This window comes from Harpia harpyja, chromosome 5 (assembly GCF_026419915.1).
Source record: "Harpia harpyja isolate bHarHar1 chromosome 5, bHarHar1 primary haplotype, whole genome shotgun sequence".
Lineage (NCBI taxonomy): Eukaryota > Metazoa > Chordata > Aves > Accipitriformes > Accipitridae > Harpia > Harpia harpyja.
The window spans coordinates 23,175,535-23,195,120 of NC_068944.1; the positions used below are offsets into that span (position 1 = coordinate 23,175,535).

Consider the following 19,586-nt stretch of genomic DNA (forward strand, 5'->3'; position numbering starts at 1 on the left):
CCAAGTGGTTTGAAACATGCACTTTAATATTCAAATAGGAGTTAAGTGGTTTAAAATTAGCTGTGGATATTATCTCACTTTAAAGCCAGATAAAAGTGTGTAAATTTAAGTGCCAAAATAATGAAAGAACTCAAAAGATTTTCCTGCCACACTCTATCTTCATTTTATTTACAGAATAAACAGAGGCAGCACAGAATTTGAAAACTGTATTGGACTTGGTAGTGCCATTATACCTGGAAAAACACTGAAAATGTTGTTTAGATTTTTATACCCCACCTGTGATCTATACAAATTGTATTGCAATTAGAGAAATGAGATGTTTAATTGTTTTCATTTCTCTACATCTCTCTGAATTTTTAAAAAGCAATTTGCATGTCATTAAGTCTTTTAAGATGTCAGTGCAAATAACCCATGGTGAAGGAGTGGATCAGGAGTCTGTAATAGAATCCAGGAGTCCATCCACTGAGGCCCCAACCTTCTCTAATTAAGAATGTACATTATTACAGATTCTATAGCTCAGTGGTGCTGCTATTGGCACAGAATTCTGAGGGGAAGAAACGGTTATATAGGGGTTCCCATTTTTCATTCTGCCTGTTGCAGGTTTGGCCAGTTTCCTGAGCCAAGATACAGTTTCTGTGACTGTACAACTTTCTGCTGGCCATACTTTCTGTGCTCAGGAGCAAAGACCAAAAGCCCATATGGTTAATGTAGCTGAGCAGCTCCTGATGTGGGAGATGAAGGGGCATGTGAACTTACTCCATGGTGTAGCATCAGGCAGGAGGTAGTGGCTCCCCAGGGAACAAGTAGCTAGTGGGGAGAATAAAGAGATTTCAGTTGGAGTCAAGGCAGCGAGGTGAAGAAAAGGGTACGCATGAACCATTGTACAGAAAAGCCTGGGACCCGCTGGCCTCATCCAGACCTTCTGCTGGGGGTTCCACCCTCAAGGGGAAATGCCTCAGCAGAGGAGGAGGATCTGGAAAATTCTCAGTTGTGTTGTGTGGTGGGTGTGGTGCAAAGTGGCTATAGCAGAACTGAGAGGGCTAATCTTTCTATCAGTGCAAATGCACAAAGTGGACTAATCACTTGTATTGAAAGTCAAACGTACAGTGCAGAGCAAAAATCTGTATTTACAATGACATCACAGTGTGTTCCACATACTAGACCTCAGATGATGGAAATTGTTCTGATGTAATATTCAGACACACGGATTGTACATTTCTGTGCCAAAATGTTGTGACCAAAATGAAAGAAGACAAGCCCATTTTATTATCCCTAGAGGTAATACTGTTTAATTTAGAAACAAGAAGTTGGGTCATAGAGCTGCGTTATTTATATCTACTTAAATGCCTCATGAGGTCATGTACTTGATTTAGTATTTTATCTTAAATAAGATGCTAAAAAAGTAACACTTTGTCAACAGAACAAAGGAAGTATTGAATTGTAACATCGTGTATGGCTTTATAGAGTTTTGCTGCTAATTACTTCTCTAGATTGTCTGTCATTAAGCTGAAATATCTACATTACATGCACTGTGGCTTGGCATTAAAAAATAAAGAAAGGAACCCATAAAATATTCCTATTCTTGTACCATGGCAAAGGTCAATACAGGGACTGATCTTTCCTAGTTTCTGGTTCATAACACAATAATATTTTTTTCTTTCTTAAATCTGATTTAGCTGAGGAAAAAAAAATCCTAGAAATCATTTTGAATTGGAATGCTGATTTTATATGGAATTTAGTGAAGATACCTAAAAGGGAGAACTCTCAGTTCGAAGCTGCTGTCATCGTGTCTTTGCACAGAGATAGCACAGGGTATCGGTATCTGTCTCTGCCTCTCTCCCTCTTCGATGCTATATTTATCACCCCCCTGGCCATAAAAGGTCTGGAATAAGGCTCTGACATTCCGCTGACTGCAGGCATTATTTTTGTTCTGGACCTTGAAGTCCAGTCCTTACCCCTCGTCCTGACTACTTCTTTCTTTGCTGGCTTCATCATTGCTGTGTTTTTCTGCTTTTCATCCACTTGAGAGCTATTGCATTTACTGCCATTCATTTGGGCCCTGGTAAGTGTTTATGACAGAAGATTATATGTGATTGATTATTTTTAATCTGAATCTGTAATGCCGAGTTGAGAGTAGCTCCCTTTATTCTTCTCAGCTCAGCAGTTATTTGAGGGACTTGTGGACATGAACTGAAGACATCTGAGGGTTCAGCTGTGAAACAATGCAAAGTAGTGCAAGGGTTCACTTATTATCAGCTCAACTATCCTTGCATATTGCCACAGTACTCTCAAATGAAGCATGGGTTACTGAGATACAGGAGCAATTTGTTGTGTAACCTCCTTTGGGCTTAGAGAATGTGTAAATATTCTAAATATTTTCTAGTGCATAGGATGTCTTCTGATTTGTAAGGCCATTGACTGAGCTGAAGAAAATGTTTTTTTTTTTCCTGTTTACAAGAGTTTCTGTTTTTTATCTATTTCACTATTTTCACTGATTGATGGAGTAGATCTTTAAAGAATTACACAGACTGGTAAACAGTGCAAGAGGTAATGCCAATAAAATCACTTTATTTAATGTGTAGCTACGACCTATGAACAAGTACAGAACTGTCTGTCTGCTCAGTAGTCATTTTGAAAATTCAGCTCAACAGCTGCTAACATACAGCTCCAAAAACTACATATTCATCTAACTATGGCCACTAATATTTTTAGGCAAAGCTCTGCAGTTATGAAATGCCATGCAGATCTTGAGAAGGAGTGTTGCCCTCACACTAAAGGGGGCTGATTAGTGGACACAGACTAGGTGCAGGTTGCATGGATTTTATAAAACTTAAGAGATGGGAGTCAATCTGATAATCAGACAGGTCTCCAATTAGGAGCAAAATCCTTACAAGGTTCAGAGTTTCTTGTCATCTCCAATAGGACCAGACTACTATATCTGATCAGACTAGTATAACTAACTGATCCTGACCTGTGAGCAATGCTTGATGTTTCAGAGGAAGTATAAAACATAAGTCATAGTGTGATAAAATACCTATAAAAGCGGTTTCCTCTTATATGACACGAATCAGAGTTTGCCTTTGATTTGAACCAGGAGAGCCGACTTTGTGCTCAGCTCCTGCCTTACTGCCTTAGTTCTTACTCTTGTCATAGACCCGTCTTACTCCTGAGGACAGTGAAGTCCTGACATTTTACGTTTGGAAGAAAAAGGTTGCCTTTGTACATTTTAAATATGCTGACTTTAAGTCTGCTGCTTGTTCTTTTGCTCTAATAAGTTGTAAATGAAATGCCTCCTTTAACTTCTCCTTAATGGGCAACACGTGCAGTGCTTTATACTTTTGGATCACCTTCCTTACTTTGAAGCATGGAAGGTTGTGGGAATCCCTGAGCGACAGGGCTGAAAGGCTCTTAGCACTATGGCAGCTGTATCTGTGATGAAGCCAGCCAACGCTGCAAATAAAGCTGGTGGAGACAAAGGGAGACAACTGTAGTACTCTGCAGAAGGAAAACAGGATGTTCTCACGTTCTTTCCCTTTCAGTGTGCAAGACAATACTCATCTGTACGCCTTAACTTTGCTCAGCAGGCATCACAATGGCTTGCAAACCCTAAACCTAGCTCTGCAGAGCTGGGAGAGAAAGCAATGAAGAAAAATGGAGAAGGAATCTTCTGAAACTAGGGAAATTAAGAGGAACTACATACTACCAGAAGCTAACAAAGTGACATAAATAACAACACAAAATATTGTTAGGTATTAGAAGCAAGGATGCTAGGCAGAATAATTGCGTTCTTTAGATTACAGAAAAAAAATAGCCAGCAGGAGAAATGAGGGAATTAAAAGCGAACCTCAGTTTTTGCCATATGGAACGATGGGCTAACACTCTCCCATCCCTCCCCCTTCCTCAGATAAAAATAAAGTAAACGCATAAACTGGTCTCCTCGAAGTCACAGTTACACTGTGGTCAGAGTATCAGCAATTTCTTTTACATACTTAAAGACTTCTCAATGACTTTCTTACTTGTCGACGTTCTGCAAACAAGTGATCTGTTCTGTTATCACAAAAAGAGCAGTTCGAGAGAGACCCCTGAAATATAAGAAAGTTGAAACATTGGGGTTTTTTTTCATAATTCATGGTGAGTACCTGAGCAGTTACCAAAGAGAATAGTTTGCAATTTGTTGACTCATTATCAGAACCAAATACTAAGGAAAAAGCCAAGGACTGAAATTTAGGAAGCATAAAGACCAGAGAAAAAAAATCTTGATTTTCATGAAATCATGATTACACTCCAGCTCTGTAGGTGTATTTTATGTCAAAATGTCAGATCACTGTTCATTAACATGAATAAAACCAGAAGCAGAACAAGTCTCCTATTGTCATGATTGACATTAAAAAAAACCACAATAACAAACACCTCTCACCATTGTTTTCGGATCTTCTTTAAATTCTTCTAAACATTTCTCCACTGTAGCTCATTTCTATTCATAATCATGTATCTTTTCAGGGACAATCCTAGCCATATCCTAGCCTAATCACCAGTGATAAGAGAAAGAAAAGTTATCATAGGGATTAGTAGAGGCAAGCTGCATGTCAAAGAAGAAAGTAAGTAAGTTTTAAAAACAGCAAAATAAAGACTGAATTGCCAGCTTAAAAAAAAACCAAGGGAAATCCTTTCTGCACTCAACCCTCATCACATTCTGAGAGGGGAACTACCTCTCACCCGATCAAATTTCCTACTACAAGCAACTGCAAGACAATCTATTGATGACTCTGCAAAGTAAAAAGATGGGGCTATCATCTGGAGGAAGTTTCTTGACAATCTTGAACATGACATTCTGGGTTAAAAAAAAAAGGGTCATTTGGACTGAGGAGCATGATATTATTTTACTCTTTGCATACAGACTGTATCCCTGATTAAACTGTAAAAGTATAACAAGCCATTTTAAATGAATCTCTGGTATCACACACAAAATAATCACTGTAATGTATGTTTACAGAAAAAGTGACATCCTTTTCAATCTTAATGTTTTTAATTCACTGTTAAAATATTAAATGGAATATTAAATTCAATCTGAAAATTGGATTACAAAAATGAATGAAATGTTAATATATTTTTATTTCATCTTATATAGCCTTGTTGGAATTGCTTATGCCTTTTTAAATAATTTATTACTTTATTGTCTCTTTTGTAATTTAACAAAAATATTTACACTATCTCTGAAGAAGCTGAGTACATAAAATTTCATTAGTTCGCAGTAATGAGTGGAGAAGTTGAGCATGTGAAACTTGAATAGTTTGCAGTAACAGGAAGACCAACTACAAATGAATGGACACAATAGTGCAAGGTTTTCTGGTCATGATGAATGACATATGAGTGTCTTGAAACTTAAATACAAACCTATCTTAAAGTCTAAAACACATCATAAAAAGATAACCCTAAATTCATTGCATTTGATGTTTGAAGTTTTAAGTTCTGTGTTAGTTTGTATGAAGTTGCATATTATTTGTATGCTAACTCAGAAGTTTCTTTGACAATATCCTTATGTTTGATCTGTTCTTTTTCAGACACTGTCCTATTTATTTACATTCAGAAACGTGCAGTAAAAAACAAAATTAGAAGACACACATGATGTCTTTACCTTTCTACCAAAGACACCATGAGCACTATGACCGTGCATACCGCCATAAAGCACTGCAGTCCACTGTAAGCCAGTACCAAAAGGAAGCAAAGAGCAAATCTGCTGTCTATGCTCAGGGATCTACAGCTTATGCTAGGGGCTCTGCAGCCTATCGCCATGCATCTGCAGCAGACTTCAGCCTTGACTCTTCAGCAGCATATAGTCATGGCTCTTCAGCCCATGACCTTGAGTCGGCAGCCTACAGCTATGGATCTACAGCCTATGATCATTCTGCTGCACAAAGTAAAAGATCTGCTGCCTACAGTCTTGACTCTGAATCCCTCAGCAAGAGCTCAGCTGCCTACAGCCATGGATCTGAATCCATCAATAAGCTGGCTGCAGCCTACAGGCTGGGATCTGCAGCCTACAGTCTTGGGTAAGTAAATCCGTCTTTGAAATAATATTCTGAAACAAAAATGTCCAGCCACCTCCCATTGAAATCAATGGCAAAACTCTCCTCCTCTTCCACAGAAATCGCCTCTTTAACTTGGTGTTAAGGTATTTTCCAGGCTTGGTGTTTTCCTTTGGCTTTGGCAATGGGAAGGAATGTGGTCAGCTTAGTTTGAAGGACTAATTCATATGTGATGGTTAGATTGGCATAAGAGCACCGGCAATGCTGATGTGGCTGAATGATGACATATTCATGCTCCAAACTGGTTAGGCATGAGCCACCTCTCCTTCCAAGTTTTTTAGCCATATTAGTACAGTTGAATTTAATATGCAGTGTTGAGAGAGCTTTTGGTTTGAGGCTGGCTCTTATCTGGTCAGGTTGGAGCAGTAAAAGAACTTAGGGCTGTTCATGCAAGTTTGAGCTGACATGTTCATGTATCATTAAACAATTCTTCTTTGGCCTAATGGTTTCACTTTTATGCTGAGTGATTCAAGAAATTGAAATTTTCACTCTGTGTATTGGTCGAGGCATACTATTTCCAAAGAAGGAATACCCTGAAGTGTTCATCTTCTACTAGAAGAGCAGCTATGCTTAGCTACCATGTTTTTTAAGATAATAAATATTGCTCAAGCACTTATATTAGCAGAATATTTTAGATATCATAGCCTCACATTATTTGTATGCACCTCAGATTTACAGAAATTAGGGGAGTATTAAAGTAAGATTAGAGCAGCTGTTAGCAATAGAGGAAATGATCAACAAATGATAGCCCAAAACATCTGCTCACTGTTATATTAATATAAAATTTAGGGTATTATTAGCAGAACTGATCAAGACTTGCCCATCAGAAAATTTAAATTTTGAAAACTTAATATCCTCCAAGGATTGTGGATAAAGATGGAATTTTGGCCAAAACCACTGAGGGAAAGACTACCTGTACTGCAGTAAACTATGCCTTGCAATTATAGCCTTCACTTGGCTTTCAGGAAGTTCAGGGTCAAGTCTTTATTTGCCAGGGTCTGTTCAGGAATTTGAACCTCAGGCTGTTAGAGCCCAGATGAATGACTTGACTACTTGACTGTCTTGGGCTGGATAATATCCAGTCTTTGCTGTTGAAACAATTTCACTTGTGCAAATAATTAACCACTGAGTGGAGCAGCAAGAAACTCATTTATAATCTGCTGATAAAGGGAAGCAAACTGAAGATGTTGGGACTGAGGGTTATGTCTCCAGAGAGAGTTGGGAAGGGGAAGATATCCCAAATTTCTGCAATGATGCAGCTGTGCCTACACACTGTTGGTGACCCTAACCCAAAGCCTCCTTCTTTTCATAGAAAATGTTCCCATAGGAAATGGGTACATCACTTGAAGTTGCAAAAAATTACTGTAAAAAAACCCTGCTTCCAAGTCCCAGTAATAAACACTTCAGTGACTCTGGTTTGTCAGATTAGTTTCTTCTGAAACCTGTATATTCTTACCAAGAAGAACTCTAATGTCAGCCAAGTAATATTAAAGGAAATGGAATTGCTTAATTAGAAGAAAACTTAAAACATTTCCAGGTTTCCTGAGGTTTTCTTCGAGATAATAGCTTTTGGTTTAAAATAGTATATTTGGTGATACATCCAAGCTACTCTGTAGTACAAAAGTTGCCAACAGATTGATATACTATCCTGGTAATCAGAGATAAGAATGTCTCACCTGTAACTTCTTTTTTTTGCTGATCCTGTCCTTGTCTTGGAGCTTTGACAAACTCAGTGCTGCTATGTAAGACTAGGACTCAGGAGATTAGACCCACGCAATTTAAATCTCTCTTGCACAAAACTTAATTAATACATGAGACAATATGGTTCTGAATGATAATCTCAATATTTAACCTAATTTTATGTTTAATGTGGCCTCAACATTGGTATTTATTTGGGTTTTGCAGCCGATTTTGCTGCAAGTTGCAAGAGATAAAGTAGAACAAGTAATGCGACTATACGGTTAAATGTAGTGCTAATTTGAAGTAATTCTTTCCAAGTTTGTACTGTCTTCCCCAGATAGCCCAACACACTTCAAGGGATAATGTGGAGACAAAAAGTGTTACTAAAATAAATTGGGCAAATCAAAGAATTTCTGTTTTTATCTCTATGAAAGGAATGGTGTAGCAAAAAAAAAAAAAAAAAAAAAGGAGACAAGTCTTCAAACTCAATTTTCAAAAAGTAGAAAGGGCTGTGAATCGAAATGCTGTACCTAAATGACCTACAACAGTGGTGGTTGCTTGAAACCTGAATGGACACATGAATCCAAATCCAGATAAAATCCTTTGGATAACAATTGGTTATTGCATATTACTGGATTTTAATATCAAATACACATTTATGTGTAATGGATATAGTTTTGTGGATAAACCCCATTAAGCCCAAGAGGAAAAGTATACTATTCAAATACTAAGCTTTTATTCAGGTCACTTCTTATTTTTATCTAAAGTAGCTTCTGCTAAACTTTACTATACTTGCAGAATTTATGTCTCATCCCTTTCTGTAGCCACTCTAAGGAAGAGTGTTCATAAAGCAACAGTGTTGACATGCAGTACGTGAGGAATTCATCACGGGAAAACAGTGGAGAAGGACTAGGGACTAGGTAGCCTGCAAGACCTTGATCTGAACCCAATTCTTTGACCTTGAAGCTTCACTTGAGTGGAAAACATGCCCAGAGCATGGACATAGACAGCTTAAAGGAGCTGCAGCTTGCCTTTTCACGAGGACAAAAAAGTCTCCGTTTGCAAGTGGGCTGTCCCTTCCCCACATTTCAAGTCTTCTTCACACCATGACAGCTTGAAGAAGTAAAAGGAGAGAAATGAAAACTGGCAAAACCAAGAGCAAGTACGGAAGCTTGCAGCTTTGCTGGTTACAGTTTGCCAAAGCTGCAAAATCTGGGGTTGCTAGAAGAAAGCGAGTCTAAAGGTTGCCACTTCACACCTAGCCCTCCCTACCAGCTCACGGGGCCGTCTCCAGCCGTATACTGCTCCTTCGGCCTCGGCAGAGCCAGGAGGAGCAGGGTGTGCTACCTCCCCAGGGGATCCGGCAGGGTCTGTACAGGCGAGGGGTGGCAGCTCTCTCCCAAAAGCTGTTGTTGTGGCCACCCGTCCTCTTCCCTGTCTCATCCTCAGGGGCTGCCAGCGTGGGCAGGCTGGCTCCTGTGGGAGAACCTTCTCCCCACAGCAGCGTTCCATCCTCCATGTGCTTCTGAGAAGCTTTGAGTCAGGTCTGCCAAAGCTGCTTATAGCACTACAGGCCTGTCAAACGGGACTGCTGGATTAAACCCTTTTACCTCTTTTTTTGGAAGCTCAGTCATTTACTTTTGCTCAAACTTTCACTGCTTTTCCAAGTGTTATTTTCCTGGCCAGCAGCATCAGATAATCTCATTGTGTCACAGACAGGTTATCTGCCACCAAATGGGCCAGAGACTTGCTTAGAGAGAAAACAGAAGTTACTGGTGTGGCTCAGGTATTTGCATATATTTTGCAGGTCAAATAAAATAGCAAAGAAGACATGGCATAATTCAGGTGAACCAAGCAAACAGAGGACAGATGCCTTACTAACTTGCAATTAATTAGGCTGCCAGACAGTAAGAGTGAATGCTCTTCTAAGCAATATTGTAACCAGGATCAGGACAGGGCTGAGTAAGTAATACACTTCAAGAAACATGAGAAGACCATGATCCTGGCACTGCTCATCTTTTGGTTTATTATAGGTTAAGAGTTAAGAAGGTGGCTTCCAAACATCATAGCCAAGCATGGAAATTGTTTTAATGAGACCTGCTATGTGGAAACAATTCCCCTTTAAAAAAATTTGTTGTGGAAGCTGTGTTAGGGAATACTGTGATTATTGCCAGCAATATTGCCTGGGCCTGTGACAAGTCTGTCAGCAACTTAAAATGAATACACTCACCAGAGAGCACCTCTCATCTTTAGATGCTGGCTTTAAAGAGCTCTTTTCTGAAAATCCTTTTTTTTCTTTTCTTTTCTGTAACTGGGTTTGCCAATCCACTATTTCCTCTTTAAGGTGAGTAAATTCAAACACTGCATATTAGGAAAGAAGCAACTGCTAGAAAGAGAGCCTGAAAATGCCTCTTGGCTAGTGGAGCTCCACCGGCAGGTACAGCTGGGTACAGCCATTGTGTGTACCAAATGCATCTCTTTCTGCTGTCATAATAAAGTGAGAGAGACGTGACGAAAGCATGCTAAAGACAAGATACATGATTTTCTAGAGGTGTAAAGCTTACAGGTGGCTTTTCATGCAGGGGTGGAATAACTAAGGAATGAGGTGTTGTGGTCCACTCCTGGAACATATTCTACATCCACTGGGCACAGACTGTCTTTGTGCAGGGTGGGAAATCTGTCCCTTCAGGCACAGAAACAAGGGCAGTGCCAACATATTGAAGTATATTTCTATCTGAGAATAAGACATCAAAACAAAACCTCTGTTTGAGAGTTTCAGGGGCCCTGCACAGTGGTGGTGCCTTTAGTTCCTCTGTTGAGCTAGAGGGAAAAGCTAATAGTGTCTGTTTTTTTACATCTCTACAGGACAATGCTTGTGCCTTTAGGATTTTTACAGTCACCCAACTCCCAATTCAGTGACTCTACTGAGAAACTAGGAAAATGCTGTTGTTGATATTCTAACATGCTGAAAACCATCAAGAAATGAGGACAGTAGACTTGGGTCACCAACCTTGATAAGGCGGTACAGATAGAATCTGACCTGGAAAAAAACATACATACACTAGCTGGGCATATCAAGTGAGGCTGAAAGTTGTTAAAAGGTCATGGTACTGTTCCTCCCTGTGAAACTAGAGAGCACTGATACCCTGCTCCTTCTCCTCCAGGGAGATTCTGTTCCACATATCAGGTAAAAGGTTGGAACATTTTAAAATAAAGGGCAAGATTTTAGAATCTGGTTCAAGACAGCAGAGTCCTCCTTTGGGCTACCTAAATAATGGTTGTAGGCAGGGTTTGGGTTTTGTGTTGCACTGGAAGAAATACTAATAACAAAAAAGGAAAACAGGGAAATAAACCCCATGATAGAAATAGTAATCAATTTGTTTTCCCATGCAAAGACCTCCATCTGAATATGCATTTCTACTAGCCTTCATATAGCTTTGCCTGAATGGAGGCAAATGATAAGAGGATTTGGAAAAGAGAAACATTTTCTGCTGCTTCAAATTTATTCATCTCAGCTCTTGGTTTATGCAGCGCAATTCTAAAAAAGATTTTGGAGTGACTCTGGATACCTCTCTTAAAACACCAGCTGGATGCTCTGATGTGGTCATGAAGCAATTAGGAATTTAGGAACAGCTGTGAGAGAAAATGAAAATAAAACAGAAAGCATATTGTGTCAGCATGTTAATCCAAGGTATGCTTGTAGCTGAAATACTAGGTGCAGTTCTGATCATCTCATCTCAAAAAGTACAGTCTAAAAGTAGAAAAGGGTCAGATATCAGCAAGGAGGGTAGTGGAATGCATGGAATACCTTCTGTCTGGAGAAGGTAAGATACTGGGGCTCTTACCTTGGGAAGGAGGCAAACGTGGGCATGTAACGTTAATGTATAAAATAGTGAAAGATGTGCAGACAGTGAACAAGGAACGATTTTTCACACAGAGTGGCATGTAAGCACAGAAGAGATTATAAAGTGGCAGATTAAAACAGGTTCAAAAGAAAGTGCCACATTCATATATAAATAAATTGTAAGTTCACTGCTACAGCCAAGATGCAACCTCTGGCTCAGGATGTCCCTAGGCTTTGCTTGAAACCAAAAGGATTTATCAAGGGAGGTATTTCTCTACGTAAACTGTCTTTTTACGTGCTCTTGACCATTGCTGGAACAGGAAACTGGTCTAAAAGCACCAGTGGCATTATTCAATGAAACACTTCTCGCCAGGGCCTTGCTTAGTCCAGGTCAAGTTTCTGGAAGAGCAAATGACTGAAGCAAATTGGTCAGAGCGTTGTGTTAGCAATCTGAGAATGGCAGACAATTACGGGATCCACATGGATCCATTATTCAGCTCACAGTTATCATCTGTGCTTTTGATAGCTGAGTGCTATCAAAGTATTGGGACCCAACCCTTGCTCTCGGAAGACAGCACAGCAACTCTCGCTGCAGCTGTCCCTCCCAGAGAAAGAAGAAGAGAGGAAAAGGCATCTAGAAAGGTGCTTTTCTGGTCCTGAGCACATACACACGAGGGCCGACCAAAGGATGCAATCACATGAAGGATCCAGGAGTAGTAATCCAGAAAATAATCCAGTGGTTGCAGCAGAAGGTGCCGCAATTGAGAGACACGCGATTTAGAGAATTCAGAAGGGAGTGGGAATCAGCTGTGCATGTGTGGTGTTTTTATCCTAGTCATCATACCTCAGTAAAAGTCCCAGTTCCATCCCCGTTTCTCAGGCTCTGTTGTGATGGAGATCTCTGGCATTAATTTGAAGGATTTGGGGATATTTTCATAAAGCCAGGTGTGGAAGGCAGAAAAAATGAAAGTGAGATATTCAACTTCAAACACTTGGAGTGTTTGATTAAAAAAAAACAACCATCAAACAAACAGAACCTACAGCAATTTATTCTTTCATTTTCAAATAATTTTAGAGAGTTATAAGTGAAAGAGGAAAAAACCCAAACATGTAGGAAAGACATCAACAAAAGGCCTAGCAGAGAGTGATGGGAACTGCTATGTACGCTCTCCATTAATTCCCTGCATGAGTGTGTCATCTGGACCTTAACTGAAAACTAAACTGATAGGACAGCCAAGTTCTCCTTTAGGAATAAAGAGCTAGTCTGGATTTAACAGTGCTGAAAATGCCTGAGCTGAAATTTTCAACACATTTAATCTACTTTTATGAAAATAGAAACTTCTTGACATTTAAACTGAAGTTCAAATCATACTCTGATTCTTCTCGATGTAGAAACAACCAGGATCAAGTGGCCTCATAAAGAATTCAGCCTAAAGCCCCTAGGAAATCTGATGGCAATCAGAGTCAAAATCCCAGATTTGTCCCATTTTAAAACAGGACAGGAATAGAAGTCACCTGCTAAGTAAAGAACTGCAGCTCCTTACAGACTATAGTTCAGTTATGAAAAATAATGAAAATACTTTGCCTTTGATGTTTCTTATCACTTATTTGACAACGAGTTCTCCCAATGTGTTTGCGGCTGGCCATAGTGATTGTACCACATCGTTGCCCAGCCCAGGAGTGAGGCCATTGCATACCCTGTTTCACTCTGTCTCTTCCTTTTTATCTTACTCTGCCTGGACTGTTCCCAAGTGTTTTCTGCTTGGATTTCTGTCCCTAAAGCTGGATCCACCTCCCTTGGACTCCCTCCCTGGCCGCCTTGGGCAGCACCTGGCATCAGACCCCAGAGCAGACAGCATCTCACTCAGTCTCTTCCTTGGCTGACCCAGTGGTGCCTGACGTGGTAAACCCTTGGCCCCACTCCTACAGCGTGTGCCACAACCCCTCTCTGGCTGTGCTTTTGTTTGCATGGAAACCAGGATACAGGGGGAGGAGGAAGGAAGGAGAACTGGTGCACGGTTGCTTTTACCCCCTGTACCAAGGGCAGTGGTGCTGTAGGCTCAGTGATGGTGTCTGTAAAGTGGGCACCCAGGAAGAACAGAGGAAAGGGCTGCCTCACTGTGATGCCGGATGAGCCAAATACAGTCAAGTCTGATGAGATGGGCACTAAGCAGAAAGGAAGGGACATTCTTACGGACGGTGCTGGGAGTGGCAGGGCAAAGAGATGAGGGCTGGAAAGTAGATGTGGGAGGGGATGTGAATTCAGGCAAGGAACTAGATGGAGAAGGAGAAGAGATGACAGTAAGAAAGCCATTAAGAGAGCTAGAGAACAGAAGACTTTTAACAGGTGTTGGGTAGGGAGAGAACTCAGTCTGAGCAAAGGGGCGGGCACAAAGAAACGAAGGAAGGGAAGATGGGAGAATGAAGCTGGACCCATATGATCTCACACACACAGTTTCACATGGATAGACTATTAACACATATTTTGGAAGTTTAGCACTCTTCCTGGTATGACTTGTGTTGGAGGCACCTCTGGAGCTTGGTACTTTTGCAGGGCTGCAGCCTAAGGAAAACATGACCCCAAGTTATGTATCTGTAATCTTACATTATACATGTGTAACATTCTCAGGGGCCCAGTGCTAGCATGAGTTTTGATTATATGTGTACAGCACACTGCGTAGGGACGCCAGTGTAAGCTACCCAGGGTATGGGAAACAGGTTAGCCGTGTTAGTGGTACATGTCTGGGCTAACGAGCCTTGCTGAGAAACCGCGTGCCCTAATTCTGCTCCTGTACCTGTGCACATAAGCAGTAAGCTTATGCTGGACAAATCTCCAGACCAGAAGCAGACTCACATATGTCCCTTGGCGATGTTGAGACAGAGATGAAGAGACACTTTGGGGATTTATAAAAGGCTGACAGCTAATTAGGATATTCCATAGATCTGGGAGTTAGAGATGTGTTGCATTGGCAAAGGAGGATGGAGGTATTTGGAGCTTTGTTAACACAGTTTGTAACCATGTTAAAAATTAACCCAAAATGACTGCCACAAATATGCTTCACACTCTTCAGAATCCCTCCCAGGCTGGTGGGGAGGGGAAACCTTGCCTTCTGTTTGCTTTTCTTTCTTTCCACTCATTCTCCATTTATCTGTGCTATGTTAAATAGTGTTAACTTCACTCAGCTCTCCTCTTTCAATGGATTGGGGTGGTATGGGAGAGCAGTGGGAATGGCAACACGTTACTGAGCAATATGCTGCCCTACAATTTCTGTAGAGAGACTTAAATGCATTATTACTTTGAATATATTTGCACACCAATATTTTGGTTGGGGACCAGACAATTTCAGGACTGTAAATTTTGGAAAAGTAGAGATCATGAATTCAGATACAATCTCCAGAATTACTCAGTGATCTCAGTGACTTCAGGATCTACCGAAACTGAGTATACAAACTGTCCAAGTTCCAAATCAAGAAACTAATAAATGTGCATTGCTATCAGTTATATTGTTTCTTTATTTAGATTTAATATCAAGGGGCATCAGTGTTATATTTGTAATGATGAGTTTGTCAAAAGTGCATTTAACTCTGAAGCCATAGCTATTAAAAATGATATATTCTTGCTTATCAGACAAGACAGCAAAAATTTTCAGTACTTTAATCTTATTTTGGAGTGTTTCTTAACAGCTTTTTTTTTCTGAATTTACCAATATTATTTTTATTTCAGACTGAAAGATTCCAATTTAATGATTGAAGATCAATCGTATAAGATGAGTCCCAAAGCAAAGAGAGCAAAACAGAATTTGGTATCTGAGGACAAAGAGAATGAAGCCATAGACTACTCAGTGCCCATATTCACAGGACAGTATGTTCATTTTCCTTTTATTTGGTATCTTGTTTCTGATATTTTATTAACAAATTGTAAAATAACAAATCCATTAATCTTTTTTTACACTCATGGATCTCAAGGTGATTGTTTGCACTTCACATGAGTGATAAAAAGACAAAGAGAAGTCAACTGACTGGCAGAAAATCAGACATTGATCCAGAGCCAGAAGAAATGAACCTAGGTGTCTGGACTTTGTTTTGAACACATCGCCAGGGCCACTTTCTATGAAATTAAGATATAATTATAACCCTGCTTATTGGGAACTGGACAAGCATGTTGTCCACATTATTTAGCTTATTCTTTTGTTTTGAAGACTTGTTCTGTAATTCAATGTCTCTTACCAAGCATTAAACATAGAAACAATGAAACGATGTGCTAATGTTTTGTCCTGGCACAGGGAAAACCTGGAATGAAACCAAATACTTTCTCAAATCCATCATAATGATTCATGCTGATCTCATGTATTGATGGTATTTATTGCATGGTTACTACTGATGTAATACATCTTACTGCAAAAGTGTCCTCAGCAAAGCTGAATGTGAACTTTATGTGGAAGCCAGAACCAACGTGAGCAAGGAAGATCCTCTGCCCTTTTTGGGGTATGGCATACTGATTTTATTAGGAGTCTCTGGCAGTTCAAGCATAGTCACTTGTTCAGATTAATACATATGGGGGTGTGGTGTGGAAAACTGATTCCTGATTGGAGGCCAGGAGAAAAATTTCTTGCCCACCTGCAGTTGAACAGAAACCTTCCTTCACCTTGTCTGTCTTCTGCAGCACAGCATTTTTCATGGGACGCTTCCAAGCTGTTTCTGGGAGGCAGTGCTTTTCTGTCTGTGGCTTAATCAACACCCAATGTCTGCGTTGTGTCTAAACTTGTGCTTTCATGTGAAACTGAGTTCCACCTTGGCAGTGGGAAATGTTATTGTTTTGGCCTTTTGAGCATTTGTGATGCTTTTGTGATGAGACCAGCAGTTTTGGGTTTTATTAATTCCCTCCCACTATCCCGGAGTAATTTTTTTCTCACCCCTTGTACATTTCTTTGTCAGATTCACTGCTTTTTGATCTAACCAACATTCAGAAGCACACACTGTTGCCTTTTTAAACCATTGCTTTGGAGTTTCAGCTATGTCTTCTGTGATAGAAATACATAAATATGTCTCACACAAGACTCGCAGTGACATATTTTCAAAGCTTCTCACTACCTTTGCATCTCACCTAGTGTTTCTGCTTATGTAGCAGTAGATTTGCAGCTCACTGTCATCTCTCTCCCATGCCCTCAAGCACAAATATCCTCCCTTTTTAATGTGTCTTGAGTCTACAAAAGTAAGATTTATAGTGTTGTTCAATAGTTGAAAATCTTGACTGATAGCTAGTACTGCAGGATGATGATCTTTTAGTCTGTTTACAGGCCCCTGTGATCTTAATACATCATGTTAACATCTTAAAAAATCTTAACAAATCATCTTTTTTTATTTTACTTTTTTTTGTAAAATGCACACAGTAATATCTAACTCAGTGTGATGGTGTGTTGCTTCATTTATTTGTGTCTGTGCAATGCTTTGGGATCCTACATTGAAAGATACTGTGGGATTCTTACATCATTGTTACTATTCTTCTTCTTACTGTTGTTGGTATCAACCTTACTTTTTGCACATGGCAACTCAGGAAGTTGTGTGCGCTTTTGTGCCACTGAAATGACCCAAATAGTTTTTTTTTTTAAGTAGTTAAAAAATATAAAAAGGACATATGATGATTGTTAGGGTGCCCAACTCAACATGGCATGAAAGGGTTGGGGTATCTGTTTTAGGCTTTTTTTTGTTGGCATGATGTTCATGACCGCATGCCAAGACTGCGGAAGTTGCATGCCACATTGCTGTCAGATATTTATTTTTGTTTGAAAGATAACAGCTGAAGCCCATTGAACCATGTGCATGTTATATGTCATTCCCAAATTCCCCTGTGAAATTGATGTGTTGTTTCCCATGGGCAGATAGCTTTTACAAGGAATAGTTATTTATAAAGGTCAGCTCTCCGTGGGTTCATTGGAGCTGTTGCCCATGCTGCTGGATGACCTTCAGCGCCGTGTCACCATTTCCATTATTTGGTTCTATTTTGGAGCCCTCAGGTTCTGCTGTAAAAAACTCCCTTGCTCAGATTATTCACTTCACAACTGTTCTTCTTGAACACCTAGCCTAATTCTTGCAAGATAAAATTAAGGACAGCCAGCCAGTATTCTAGATAATAAAACACCTAGAGCTTTGTTTAATGCCACAGGTGCTAAAGATACTGGATGTGGCTCATTGAACTACTTGCAACCACTAATAAGCCTACGCCAAAGGACTGCAGATGGCAAATACCCTTTAAATAATATTTTGTGTGTGCCATTTGGGGTTTGATCCTGTTGTTTCTGTTTGAAAAGTGTTTTCTACTGAAACCCCTGAGACTTGACTGCAGAATCAATTCTTAAATGGTACTGTGTGCTCTTTCTGATGCATTCATCATTTCAGGGAATGTTTCTCTTTGATCTGGGAAGATTATAACAGGAAGAAATGATTAGCAAATCTAAATATTTAATACTGTTGATCAAAAACATCTAGGGACCACTACTGCAGATGACTAGGCTGAGTCCTATATTAGTCTGAGGATATTCATCAGCTCCCAGAAGATGCTTTATGCCTTGAGGAGCGGGTCCATACTGTGAAGTTGCTGAGATGTTAACTACTGTAATTAAGGAGGAAATAATGTCAGCTTGCCTTTGAAGGAAAATGCCACTTATTCATTTAAACTGAATGTAGCTAGCTACATTCATATTCATTAAACTGAGTTTTCAAAATTGTATTTAGAAATCTCTGCCATATATCTGCAACTTCAGATGGTATTTGTGGGGGGAGCTGATGTGCCTAAGTGAAGGGAATCAATCATCCCACTGATACTTTTAAGCATCATCCTGTTAAAGCAGCCTGAAACACAGAAAGTTCAAGGCAGAGTTTGAACGCATGAGGGAGGTCAAAGCTCTATGCTGTTAAGTAAGTTTTTTAGTCTTTTAGGCAATTTTTATGTGTAATTAAGTTTACAGCACATACCACTGCTTGGTTGTCTTGCATCTCACAAAACTCACTTCATAGCCCAAATATAAGAGTCTGGACAGTTAATTATGGGCTTGAATCCAAATTTTCTTGACTGTTGAGATGTGCTATCAAATGCATAATATTAGCAATCTTAAAGAAAACAGAAAAAAATCATTCTTCCTAATCTTTTTGCTTTGTAGCAGCAGTAAGCCTGTTACGATAAAATAGTGAGGCTGTGCTTGAGTGCGTTCTGGAAATAAAGAGGCTGCTCTCTCTATAGTGCTTGCAAGATGGCACTTAACAAGAACTTAAACAGAACCTCTTTTCAGTGTGCCGTCTAATCTTACTTGGCAGAAAGATATTAATGCTTCTTCTTAAGTCAAGGAACTCTCGTTGTATATGCACTATTATAGCAGCTATAATGTCCTGACAGTGCCAAAACAATATGGCTGCAATGATACTTCCACATGTGCATATGGAAACAAGATTGGACCCATTGAGAGTAGCTGTTCTTTGCATCTCTCCTCTGTAGAAAACCTGAGGAGGATGCTTCAAGAAAATCCTTAATCATCTTCTTGAAAATATTTGGAAGAACAATCACCCTACAGACATTACAGGATTGACTTTTCTATGAATAAAGAGAAATTTTTGTGATGAACAGTATTGTGGTTTTTTGTATAAATCACAAATGAGGACATTGTTATACAGCTACAATTATCTCCTGCTCCCTTGGTAGTGTTATTACAAATGCTGCAGCCATAAGTCAATAACTGAAGATCTGTGGGTATGCCTTACGCTAATCTTTATAGCAATGGAGATATAAAGCCACAGCAGGATAATGGTTAAACTGAAAATGTGTATGGCATAGTTATACAGAGAGGCACTGAAAATGGCCATGACTTTAGACAGTGAAATACTCAGTCATTCTGCAGTACCCTTCCATGTTTCTGCTTTGAATACACACGAGACTGTAATAGCAGGAATATGTTATGAAGGAGTATTGGCCACTGTAGCTGGCT

At 39.7% G+C, this 19,586-nt stretch overlaps 1 protein-coding gene across 2 annotated transcripts in view; it reads left to right on the forward strand.

The window, feature by feature from the left end:
* The first annotated feature begins 1,899 nt into the window (after positions 1 to 1,899).
* MYOM1 (myomesin 1) overlaps positions 1,900 to 19,586 on the forward strand; it is a 78,236-nt gene continuing 60,549 nt past the window's right edge. For both annotated transcript variants that reach the window (XM_052787622.1, XM_052787620.1), the window contains exons 1-3: positions 1,900 to 2,062; positions 5,562 to 6,050; positions 15,335 to 15,472. In XM_052787622.1, the coding sequence (XP_052643582.1) occupies positions 5,623 to 6,050; positions 15,335 to 15,472 (566 nt within the window). In that variant the 5' untranslated portion in view covers positions 1,900 to 2,062; positions 5,562 to 5,622. The remainder of the gene's footprint in view (positions 2,063 to 5,561; positions 6,051 to 15,334; positions 15,473 to 19,586) is intronic.